The sequence below is a fragment of the Pseudophryne corroboree genome, chromosome 7, assembly GCF_028390025.1.
Source record: "Pseudophryne corroboree isolate aPseCor3 chromosome 7, aPseCor3.hap2, whole genome shotgun sequence".
Classification (NCBI taxonomy): Eukaryota; Metazoa; Chordata; class Amphibia; order Anura; family Myobatrachidae; genus Pseudophryne; species Pseudophryne corroboree.
In genome coordinates this window covers 419621739-419634640 of record NC_086450.1, presented here as the reverse complement: position 1 = coordinate 419634640, position 12902 = coordinate 419621739, and the positions used below count along the sequence as shown (strand labels likewise).

The 12902-nt window shown below is 45.9% G+C and overlaps 1 protein-coding gene across 3 annotated transcripts in view; it reads right to left on the bottom strand.

Annotated features, from left to right (window-relative positions):
* The window catches only part of LOC134945482 (syntaxin-binding protein 4-like), a 194004-nt gene that overhangs the window by 39153 nt on the left and 141949 nt on the right, over positions 1 to 12902 (bottom strand). For 2 of the 3 annotated variants that reach the window (XM_063934802.1, XM_063934800.1), the window contains exons 14-18: positions 11573 to 11709; positions 11010 to 11105; positions 8039 to 8104; positions 7754 to 7945; positions 7291 to 7401 (exon numbers count right to left, since the gene is read on the bottom strand). In XM_063934802.1, the coding sequence (XP_063790872.1) occupies positions 7291 to 7401; positions 7754 to 7945; positions 8039 to 8104; positions 11010 to 11105; positions 11573 to 11709 (602 nt within the window). The remainder of the gene's footprint in view (positions 1 to 7290; positions 7402 to 7753; positions 7946 to 8038; positions 8105 to 11009; positions 11106 to 11572; positions 11710 to 12902) is intronic. The other variant, XM_063934801.1, reaches the window with a different exon arrangement.

The following is a 12902-nucleotide window of genomic DNA, read 5'->3' as shown; positions in this document are numbered from 1 at the left end:
AGATGGAAGGTGCAGTGACAGAGATGAAGGAGAGAAGATGGAAGGTGCAGTGAGAGATGAATGAGAGAAGATGGAAGGTGCAGTGACAGAGATGAAGGAGAGAAGATGGAAGGTGCAGTGACAGAGATGAATGAGAGAAGATGGAAGGTGCAGTGACAGAGGTGAATGAGAGAAGACGGAAGGTGCAGTGACAGAGGTGAATGAGAGAAGACGGAAGGTGCAGTGACAGAGATGAATGAGAGAAGATGGAAGGTGCAGTGACAGAGGTGAATGAGAGAAGACGGAAGGTGCAGTGACAGAGATGAATAAAAGAAGATGGAAGGTGCAGTGACAGAGATGAATGAGAGAAGATGGAAGGTGCAGTGACAGAGATGAATGAGAGAAGATGGAAGGTGCAGTGACAGAGATGAATGAGAGAATATGGAAGGTGCAGTGACAGAGATGAATGAGAGAAGACGGAAGGTGCAGTGACAGAGATGAATAAAAGTAGATGGAAGGTGCAGTGACAGAGATGAATGAGAGAAGATGGAAGGTGCAGTGACAGATGAATGAAAGTAGATGGAAGGTGCAGTGACAGAGATGAATGAGAGAAGATGGAAGGTGCAGTGACAGAGGTGAATGAGAGAAGATGGAAGGTGCAGTGACAGATGAATGAGAGAAGATGGAAGGTGCAGTGACAGATAAATGAAAGTAGATGGTAGGTGCAGTGACAGAGATGAATGAAAGAAGATGGAAGGTGCAGTGACAGAGGTGAATGAGAGAAGATGGAAGGTGCAGTGACAGAGATGAATGAGAGAAGATGGAAGGTGCAGTGACAGATGAATGAAAGTAGATGGAAGGTGCAGTGACAGAGATGAATGAGAGACGATGGAAGGTGCAGTGACAGATGAATGAGAGAAGATGGAAGGTGCAGTGACAGAGATGAATGAAAGAAGATGGAAGGTGCAGTGACAGAGATGAATGAAAGTAGATGGAAGGTGCAGTGACAGAGATGAAGGAGAGAAGATGGAAGGTGCAGTGAGAGATGAATGAGAGAAGATGGAAGGTGCAGTGACAGAGATGAATGAAAGAAGATGGAAGGTGCAGTGACAGAGATGAATGAAAGTAGATGGAAGGTGCAGTGACAGAGATGAATGAAAGTAGATGGAAGGTGCAGTGACAGAGATGAAGGAGAGAATATGGAAGGTGCAGTGAGAGATGAATGAGAGAAGATGGAAGGTGCAGTGACAGAGATGAATGAGAGAAGATGGAAGGTGCAGTGACAGAGATGAATGAAAGAAGATGGAAGGTGCAGTGACAGAGATGAATGAAAGTAGATGGAAGGTGCAGTGACAGAGATGAATGAAAGTAGATGGAAGGTGCAGTGACAGAGATGAAGGAGAGAAGATGGAAGGTGCAGTGAGAGATGAATGAGAGAAGATGGAAGGTGCAGTGACAGAGATGAATGAGAGAAGATGGAAGGTGCAGTGACAGAGATGAATGAGAGAAGATGGAAGGTGCAGTGACAGAGATGAATGAGAGAAGATGGAAGGTGCCGTGACAGAGGTGAATGAGAGAAGACGGAAGGTGCAGTGACAGAGATGAATGAAAGTAGATGGAAGGCGCAGTGACAGAGATGAATGAAAGTAGATGGAAGGCGCAGTGACAGAGATGAATGAGAGAAGATGGAAGGTGCAGTGACAGAGGTGAATGAGAGAAGACGGAAGGTGCAGTGACAGAGGTGAATGAGCGAAGACGGAAGGTGCAGTGACAGAGATGAATGAGAGAAGATGGAAGGTGCAGTGACAGAGGTGAATGAGAGAAGACGGAAGGTGCAGTGACAGAGATGAATAAAAGAAGATGGAAGGTGCAGTGACAGAGATGAATGAGAGAAGATGGAAGGTGCAGTGACAGAGATGAATGAGAGAATATGGAAGGTGCAGTGACAGAGATGAATGAGAGAAGACGGAAGGTGCAGTGACAGAGATGAATAAAAGAAGATGGAAGGTGCAGTGACAGAGATGAATAAAAGTAGATGGAAGGTGCAGTGACAGAGATGAATGAGAGAAGATGGAAGGTGCAGTGACAGATGAATGAAAGTAGATGGAAGGTGCAGTGACAGAGATGAATGAGAGAAGATGGAAGGTGCAGTGACAGAGGTGAATGAGAGAAGATGGAAGGTGCAGTGACAGATGAATGAGAGAAGATGGAAGGTGCAGTGACAGATGAATGAAAGTAGATGGAAGGTGCAGTGACAGAGATGAAGGAGAGAAGATGGAAGGTGCAGTGAGAGATGAATGAGAGAAGATGGAAGGTGCAGTGACAGAGATGAATGAGAGAAGATGGAAGGTGCAGTGACAGAGATGAATGAGAGAAGATGGAAGGTGCAGTGACAGAGATGAATGAGAGAAGATGGAAGGTGCCGTGACAGAGGTGAATGAGAGAAGACGGAAGGTGCAGTGACAGAGATGAATGAAAGTAGATGGAAGGCGCAGTGACAGAGATGAATGAAAGTAGATGGAAGGCGCAGTGACAGAGATGAATGAGAGAAGATGGAAGGTGCAGTGACAGAGGTGAATGAGAGAAGATGGAAGGTGCAGTGACAGAGGTGAATGAGAGAAGACGGAAGGTGCAGTGACAGAGATGAATGAGAGCAGATGGAAGGTGCAGTGACAGAGGTGAATGAGAGAAGACGGAAGGTGCAGTGACAGAGATGAATAAAAGAAGATGGAAGGTGCAGTGACAGAGATGAATGAGAGAAGATGGAAGGTGCAGTGACAGAGATGAATGAGAGAATATGGAAGGTGCAGTGACAGAGATGAATGAGAGAAGACGGAAGGTGCAGTGACAGAGATGAATAAAAGAAGATGGAAGGTGCAGTGACAGAGATGAATAAAAGTAGATGGAAGGTGCAGTGACAGAGATGAATGAGAGAAGATGGAAGGTGCAGTGACAGATGAATGAAAGTAGATGGAAGGTGCAGTGACAGAGATGAATGAGAGAAGATGGAAGGTGCAGTGACAGAGGTGAATGAGAGAAGATGGAAGGTGCAGTGACAGATGAATGAGAGAAGATGGAAGGTGCAGTGACAGATGAATGAAAGTAGATGGAAGGTGCAGTGACAGAGATGAATGAAAGAAGATGGAAGGTGCAGTGACAGAAGTGAATGAGAGAAGATGTAAGGTGCGATGACAGAGGTGAATGAGAGAAGATGGAAGGTGCAGTGACAGAGGTGAATGAGAGAAGACGGAAGGTGCAGTGACAGAGATGAATGAGAGCAGATGGAAGGTGCAGTGACAGAGGTGAATGAGAGAAGACGGAAGGTGCAGTGACAGAGATGAATAAAAGAAGATGGAAGGTGCAGTGACAGAGATGAATGAGAGAAGATGGAAGGTGCAGTGACAGAGATGAATGAGAGAAGATGTAAGGTGCAGTGACAGAGATGAATGAGAGAAGACGGAAGGTGCAGTGACAGAGATGAATAAAAGAAGATGGAAGGTGCAGTGACAGAGATGAATAAAAGTAGATGGAAGGTGCAGTGACAGAGATGAATGAGAGAAGATGGAAGGTGCAGTGACAGATGAATGAAAGTAGATGGAAGGTGCAGTGACAGAGATGAATGAAAGAAGATGGAAGGTGCAGTGACAGAAATGAATGAGAGAAGATGGAAGGTGCAGTGACAGAGATGAATGAGAGAAGATGGAAGGTGCAGTGACAGAGGTGAATGAAAGAAGATGGAAGGTGCAGTGACAGAGGTGAATGAGAGATGATGGAAGGTGCGGTGACAGAGGTGAATGAGAGAAGATGGAAGGTGCAGTGACAGAAATGAATGAGAGAAGATGGAAGGTTCAGTGACAAAGATGAATGAAAGAAGATGGAAGGTGCAGTGACAGAGATGAATGAAAGAAGATGGAAGGTGCAGTAACAGAAAGAAATGCAGAAATGAACGAAAGAAGATGGAAGGTGCAGTGACAGAGGTGAATGAGAGAAGATGGAAGGTGCAGTGACAGAAATGCAGAAATGAATGAAAGAAGATGGAAGGTGCAGTGACAAAAATGAATGAAAGAAGATGGAAGGTGCGGCGACAGAGATGAATGAGAGAAGAAGGAGGGTGCAGTGACAGAGGTGAATGAGAGAAGACAGAAGGTGCAGTGACAGAGGTGAATGAGAGAAGACAGAAGGTGCAGTGAGAGATGAATGAGAGAAGATGTAAGGTGCAGTGACAGAGATGAATGAGAGAAGACGGAAGGTGCAGTGATGGAGAAACGCATGAGATAAGATAGAAGGGGCAGTGATGGAGAGATGAATGAGGGAAGATTGAAGGGGCAGTGATGGAGAGATGAATGAAACAAGAGTGAAGGGGCAGTGATGGAGAGCTGAATAAGAGAAGATGGATGGTATAGTGATAAAGAAATGAAAGAGAGAGCTGTACAGATTGTTTAATGGGCAGTATGGATGGTGTAATGGTTAGCATTACTGTCTCCCAGCACTGATGTCATGGGTTCAGTTCCCACCATGGCACTAACTGTGTGAAGTTTATATATTGGGGGTCATTGCGACCCGATCGCTCACTGCAGTTTATCGCAGCGCAGCAATCAGGTCGGAACTGCGCATGCGCCGGTGCCGCAGTGCGTCGGCGCATGCCAGCCGTCGTTGCCTATCGATCGCTTCTGAGGCAGAGGCGTTCGCTGGGTGGAAGAGGGTTGGACAGTGGCTTTAAGCCACCGTTTAGGGGGCGCGGTCTGGCCAACAGACGCGTGGCCGGACCGTTGGGGGGTGGGGCGCGGCGGCTGTGTGATGTCACACGCAGCGGCTGCGACCCTGGGCAGCGAAGAGGTTCTTCCGGCCAGCCGCAGGAGCTGCGCTGGCCAGGAGTAGCCCCTGTTAGCATAGTTGACCAGTGTTAGGGTATTGCACTGGCCCAGGGCGACCCTCACAGTGCCGCACAACATGTACCTCTGAGCCCTCCGGAGCGCAGCTTCTCAGAGCTGCGCTTCCACCCTTGTACCGCCATACGCGCCGGTACCCCACTTACCGGGGCGCTGGTGTCATACTCACCACTGCATCTTCTGGCTCTGTTAGGGGGTGGCGGCAGTGCTGCGGGAGCAAGCGGTTGCCTCAGGGGCTTGCGATCATCACCCTCAAGAGCTCAGCAGAGATAGGAGCCATAACCTCCAGGGTTGGATCCTACTCTCCTCCTAAGTCCCATGAAGCAGGGAGGCTGTTGCCAGCAGCCTCCCTGTACCTAACTCTTTAAAAAAAACAATAAAACCAGAAGAACTCCTAGGAGCTCCCCTAGCTGTGACCGGCTCCACCGGGCACATTTTTACCCCATGGTACTAATGTGGACCCCAGCATCCTCTAGGACATAAGAGAAAACAGAGGCATGTCACTGCTGTTTAGGGGGAGGGAAGAGGCCAGGGATCTCCATCATAGCATGGAGATTTCCTAACCTCTGCGACAGTGATAGCACCAAGGAAGCAGCAGTGATACCACATCCAACCACCAAGGTGCAAAGGGCTGTGATGGGAGATAGCTGAGAAAATGTGGAGGAGTAATTATGGTGACATGGTTGAGGAATTGTGGAATTTGAAGTTATGGGAGATGGCTGTGAGAGGATGGAAGGTTCAGTAAGGGAGACGTGGTGGAGAGAAAGTGGAAGATATAGTAAGGGAGAGGTGGTGGAGAGAAAGTGGAAGATACAGTAAGGCAGAGGTGGTTGAGAAAGGATGGAAGGTGCAGTACGGGAGAGGTGGTGGAGAGAAAGTGGAAGATATAGTAAGGGAGAGGTGGTGGAGAGAAAGTGGAAGATATAGTAAGGGAGACGTGGTGGAGAGAAAGTGGAAGATATAGTAAGGGAGAGGTGGTGGAGAGAAAGTGGAAGATATAGTAAGGGAGACGTGGTGGAGAGAAAGTGGAAGATATAGTAAGGGAGACGTGGTGGAGAGAAAGTGGAAGATATAGTAAGGGAGAGGTGGTGGAGAGAAAGTGGAAGATATAGTAAGGGAGACGTGGTGGAGAGAAAGTGGAAGATATAGTAAGGGAGACTTGGTGGAGAGAAAGTGGAAGATATAGTAAGGGAGAGGTGGTGGAGAGAAAGTGGAAGATACAGTAAGGCAGAGGTGGTTGAGAAAGGATGGAAGGTGCAGTACGGGAGAGGTGGTGGAGAGAAGGTGGAAGATACATGTAAAACTCAGAAAATTAGAATATAGTGCAAAAGTTCATTTATTTCAGTAATTCAACTTAAAAGGTGAAACCAATGTATTATATACACTCATTACATGCAAAGTGAGATATTTCAACTTAAAGGGCACCTCAGCAGTGCCACAGGCTGATAGAATCCATGCCACGCCGCATTGAGGCAGTAATTCATGCAAAAGGGGCCCAAACCAAGTACTGAGTACATACACATGATTATACTTTTCAGAGGGCCGACATTTCTGTATTTAAAATCCTTTTTTTATTGATTTTATGTAATATTCTAATTTTCTGAGATTTTGGATTTGGGGTTTTCTTAAGCTGTAACCACAATCATCAAAATTATGACAAATAAAGGCTTGAAATATCTCACTTTGCATGTAATGAGTCTATATAATATATTAGTTTCACCTTTTAAGTTGAATTACTGAAATAAATTAACTTTTGCACAATATTCTACCTGTACACTAAGGGGGAGGTGGTTGAGAAATAACGGAAGGTACAGTAAGCACTGGCGTAAGTTTGTCCCAGTTGCCCGGAGGCAAGATAAATATTGGTGCCCCCTATTTCCTATATCAAGATAAGTGTGTGTGTGTGTGTGTGTGTGTGTGTGGCAGTCATTCCCAGGATTACAGGCCATGACCTGTTACACTAACAGCAGACACTTTACTGATGGAGCTATTTGCTCCTGTAGAGGAAGCATGAGAAATCTAACTATATGAAGTTACGTGTAATTGTCAGAGAAGTAACTTCATATAGTTAAAATTCTGATATTTCCTATACAGGAGCAAACAGCTTCATCAGTAAGGTTCCTGCTTCCAGTGTAATAGGGTGTGGTTTCTAATCCTGGGTGTGATACTTGTAAAATGTGTATAATAAGAGGGTGTGATTTGTAAGGTGCAGGGACCAGTGAGGAAGTCGGCCACTGAAAAGACAGCGGCAGCTATCAATTAACTTATTTCAATGGTGTCACAGAATGGGAGGAGAGGTGCCCTCCTTCAGAGCAGGAGCCGGCGGCAGATGACTCCATTGCCTCCCAGAGTTCTGCCTCTGACAGTAAGGGAGAGGAGGTTACGAGAGGGTGGAAGTAGTAGTAATGTCCAAAACGTTTACCTGCACAAAGCTGAGTAGTTTCTTATTGGAAACCTCCAGGTGTTTGCGAGTCACTTCAGATTTGCGGAGCTGGCAGTCTGACAGAGACAACCGTCTGTTTAGATCCAAACCCTAAATACACAAACACCTTTAATACAGTAGCTCAAATGACAATTTCATGATAAATTAACCCCACTTTCGTTTACTGGTTGATACACCCGTCTACCACTAAATACATCTTCCTGGCTTCTACCTGTTTGCATTTTGCACTGGATATAAATTTGTCTACATAGCTGTTTTATGTTGTATTCAAATGTAACTAAAATAAATAACCCTTTATGGATAATATAATGGTCTGAAAAACAAAGAAGGAAGTAAAGCGTATAAAGCAATGTATTTAGTAAAAGTTGCAGGAAGGTATATACTATACACACGAATAAATGGAAACCCTTTAAGCATTTCTGAAAGTGCTGTAATTTGTCACCTCATGGACTTCTAACGCCATTAGCTTCTTCTTCCCCGTCATCTGGTTCTGAAGCTCCATGATTTCTGTTTCTAGAAGGTTAATGACCTCCTCATAGTCATGCTCTGCACTGTGCGACTGTCGCTGGGCCACTAGCGCCACCTGCAATTTGTTCTGGAGACATCGGTTCTCTGACAGGAGTCCCAGCACTTTCTGTAAAGGAGTCCGCCATTAACTTACATTGCAATCAACAAGTTCATGACATTTTTGGCACACAGTTGCGAGAGGACTTATGTCTGCACGTACCTGGTTTAGAGAATGAAGTTCCTCTTCAGTTACCTTCCTACTAGTTTCTGTTTCTCTCAGAAGAACCTGAAAATTCCAAAAGTGTTAAAATCATTAAAGGAAACTGAAGACCACAAAGGTCAAATTCACTAGTAAGTGATAAAGCTATATCCATAAACATAAACGATCACTGGGGGATACTAGAGCAATAAAGGTGCTGATTAAAGTTCTCATACCTGCCCGGCATTCCTAGCAAGGTTGACGTCTCTGCACACCATAGCCAAAATGTATTAAATTGATTGTTTAAAAAGTTCTCAGGATTAGTTCCAAAGCCCAGATTCCTTCCACCCACAATAACACTATGTTTCCATTATATGAGGAAGCGAGCAGCGAAACGCGTTACAACAATGGAAAACCCCCATTTTTATTATCTTCTCAAAAAATGTATATGAATAAACGGGATGCAGTTGCATTGCCAGCAGTCGGGATCCCAGCAGTCGGGATATCGACGTCGGAATTCCGACCACTGACAATGCCGCTAGCCGGAATCTCGGCTAACATGGGCTATTCCCACTCGTGGGTGTCCACGACACCCATAAAGTGGGAATAGAAGCTGTGGCAAGCGCAGCGAGTCACCAAGCCCACAGTGTGGTGAGCCCGCAAGGGGCTTGGTTGCACTGGCCCCCCCTACAGGCATTCTGGTGGCTGGGATCCCTGCAAGGGGCTTGGTGGCACTCGACCCCGTGCAGGCATTCTGGCGGCATCCCATACCCAACATGAATAAACCATTGATTGTCAGCAAATAATTCCATTTCTGGAGCAGTCTCTTTTTCATTTTGGCACAAAGTCCTACAACCTAGGACCCCTCACACTAATGTCCGTTGGGACTAATATTTGAACACTAGTGATCCTTAGCACAAAGAGTTAGTTAACACCTAATTTTCCATATACCCTATGGCAGCAACACAAACTAAGAAATGTCTATTTAAGGGAATGGCATGGTCATTGTACCGGGATGTAGTCATGATCTTGGCAGTCGGGATCCCGGCGGTCAGCATGCCGACACCGGTAGCAGGCCGAGGGCTATTCCCACTCGTGGGAGTCCACGACATCAATAGAGTGGGAATAGAACCTGCGAGCCATTGGGCCCGCAGTGTGGTGAGCGCAGCAAGCCCAGAAGGGGCTTCGTTGCGCTTGCCCCCCTGCTGGCATTCTCGCGGCCAGTATACCGGCGCCAGTATGCTGACTGCCGGGATCCTGGCCACCGGTCAACCATACCCAATACATTGCACCTTGTTGGTTGTAGTTCAGCACTTTAAGAAACGGACCCACCTGATGAGGTCGATTGGTCACGCTAGGTGGGCCCATATATTTATGGACAAAAATATGCTAAGCACCACCATCAGTTTCGTCTATGTTATATTGGAGAATTTATTATAATTATTCTGATTAGCAGTGCTTAGTGTGCATCTGTGAATCTGCTTTTTCTTTTTTCTGTGTACTTCTAGATTATTGCTCCTTCCCTGATGATTTATATATGCTACTACTGTAGCTCTTTCAAACTGTATTTTGGACTGCTCTTTAACACATTTTGAGCTTTTTGAACGATTTGACTCTTGTCTCAGCCAAGTTCCTGAAAGTGACGTTAATGAATCACCATCCCCAATCTTGAGACTGGTGTACATACATGGTCACAATTTTCCAAGTTCAAATCAAAACTGCCCAACTCTTTTGAGATAGTCCTTCCTTAACCACCAGAGAAGGGACATTTTGTGTACAACCTGGTTGGACAGTTGGTGATGAGACGTGTTCCCTTCTGATAACAACTCTCTCTGGAATTGTCTTGAGTGGAACTTATCAAACTGGACAGCTCTGAACATCAAAACTTTTTTTCTTAAAAGCTTTATGGCAAATCGCATGGAAATCAGCCAGTAGAGTCCCAACAGGCTTCTCATCACCTGGATCTTGTCCAGTGGCAAAAATACTCTGTTTAGAGTTGTGTCAAAAATAACTCCTTCAAAAAATCATCCACCCTGCAGGAATCAGACGAGACTTTTGATAATTGATGACCCATCCGTGAGAGTCTGATGTATGAATAGCACTCCACGCCTGATCTGTAGACGAGCACCTAAATGTGGTATAACTGGAGCCCTTACATGGGCCACTGTTATGGCCATGATTAAGAGCAGTTACTAATCTAAACAGTAGTTCCCAAAATGGAAAATGTTGATTTTTGTAAAGGCACGGACACCCTTCCCAAATTAGAACTTTTAAACATGAATCTTTTAAGTCTATGGACACCTTAAATTTGCCTGATTCCATATGCTGAGCTTTAGAGGTAAATGTTATAGCCTGCAACTTGCAGATAACGGCAGGTTTCCAGCGAGTTTGCTGAAGTTTTAAAGTAGCAATCATTTAAAAGACAAAACAAAGTCCAAAATCACGGTATTGGGGTGATCACAGTTAGAAGAAAAGGGCTAAGGCAAGGTCAGGGACAGGCTGGGTAAGGAACAGGTGATCGGATGAGCAAAGCAGCACAGGAATAGCACTGATAAGTGACGCTCATGTACAATAGCCAGGGCCGGTGCAAGGTTTCTCGGTACCCTAAGCAAAAATGCAGCCGACTGCCCCCAACCACCACCAATACCCACTTCCCAGCCATTCAGATGAAAGTGTGACTTATAAGTTCAACAGACACCACTTGCATTAAGTACAAGGATGTTTTTTTCAGAGACAGCCTTCATTTTGTGATAGGGAGACTCAGTGGCACCACCCCAGTTCCCGGCGCCCTAGGCAGCTGCCTAAAGCTGCCTAATGGTAGAGCCAGCCATGACAATAGAATGCACCATGTGTACTTTCATACACAGCACGTGGTGACATCGGTACGCCTAAGCACTGACCCAATGCTATAAGCACGGGCACTGAACTAGATAATGCCATTTGAATAGTATCCTACAACATGTATAAGACACTCCTGACCTCCAATGCTCACCTTCAGCCGCTGAATCTCCTGCCTCAATTCAGACACCTCGTCCTGCAGCTGCTCCAGCTCTAAGCCATCAGAGAATCGAGGAACGTCCATCTCCTGCTGGTTAGAGGCGAGTATGTCACATAGACAGAAGAGTAACATCATGGGCTCTAGTCATAGAGATACGACAACATAGAAAGGAATGCATTGAGTTTTATCATCGGAGTAAATGCGGTAGCCAGAGCCATGGAAAGCCCCGATGTGAGACCCTTCTTCTATTCTATCCTACAAAAATGTTTTGACTAATGCTGGGTTATGAAATCTAAAGCTCAAGTACCCCCAACATGTCATTTTTTCTGGATTTCAAGTGAGTTATTGTGTTTTGCTGGTTCAGTAATTATCCCACCTGTCTCCACAGACAGAACAGCTAGAGAGATACAGGTTGACTACTTCTAAGTGACAGCTATATCAATGTGGATGCCTGTGCGCTCATGGCATTTTTCTGGGAAATCTTCACGCCGGTAATGTCTGATAACAGAAGACAATAGCTTAAACCCAAACGTATCCGCTTTGCATCGCTCTCTCACCTTAGTGACGGGGGAATAGAATGCAGATGTGTCGAGTAAATTGGCCACTTCATAATGTGTGAAGAGTACCGAGCTGCAATCTAGGCTGGACTCCTCTAACTCGTCCTGTAGACAGTCACGTAGGACCTGCAGGAAATCTGACAGGAGGACACAAGCCAGCAGTAAGCACCTCTGTCAGAAAACACTTGGACATATTTACTACATGAAACCAAAGTCTTGAACGCCAGCCAGCAAGTCACCTACTATGTAAGTTTTGAAAGGAGGCTTCAATATACAGTACAGGTTGAGTATCCCTTATCCAAAATACTTGGGACCAGAAGTATTTTGGATATCGGATTTTTCCGTATTTTGTAATAGTTGCATACCATAATAAGATATCATGGTGATGGGACCTAAGTCTAAGCACAGAATGCATTTATGTTTCATACACTGCTTATACACACAGCCTGAAGATAATTTTAGCCATTATTTTTAATAACTTTGTGGGTAATTCAGAGTTGATCGCAGCAGCAAATTTGTTAGCAGTTGGGCAAAACCATGGGGGTCATTCCAACCCGATCGCACGCTGCAGATTTTTGCAGCCGTGTGATCGGGTCTCAACAGCGCATGCGTGCGGGCCGCAATGCGCTGGCGTGTCGCTGCCCGGCGAAAAGAACAAAGATAGCGTTTGCAGCGGCAAACGCAAGAAGATTGACAGGAAGAGGCCGGCTGGGGGTGTAAACTCACCGTTATGAAGGAGTGTCCGGCCGAACGCAGGCGTGCCCGGCCGTTTCAAGGGAGGGATCCTGACGTCACCTCCAGGCCGGATCGTCGCAGCGGCTGAGTAAGTCCTGAGCTGTGCAGAGACTGCACAAACTTTTGTTTGTGCAGCTCTCTGCACAATCGATCGCACCCCTGCACAGCGTTTATCCCCACCCCTGTAGGCAGTCCAAAAGTCCCCCTGCGTGCGACCAGGTCGGAATGAGGGCCCATGTGCACTGCAGGGGGGGGGGCAGATATAACATTTGCAGAGAGAGTTAGATTTGGGTGGGTTATTTTGTTTCTGTGCAGGGTAAATACTGCCTGCTTTATTTTTACACTGCAATTTAGATTTCAGTTTGAACTCAACCTGCCCAAATCTAACTCTCTCTGCACATGTTACATCTGCCCCCCTGCAGTGCACATGGTTTTGCCCAACTGCTAATAAATTTGCTGCTGCGATCAACTCTGAATTAGGCCCTTTGTGCATTAAACAAAGTGTGTGTACATTCCAGTGACGTGCGGTGGGGTGAGGCAGGAGAGGCAGAGCATTAAACTTCACACGTCAGATGCATTCGCACGCCACTCAAGC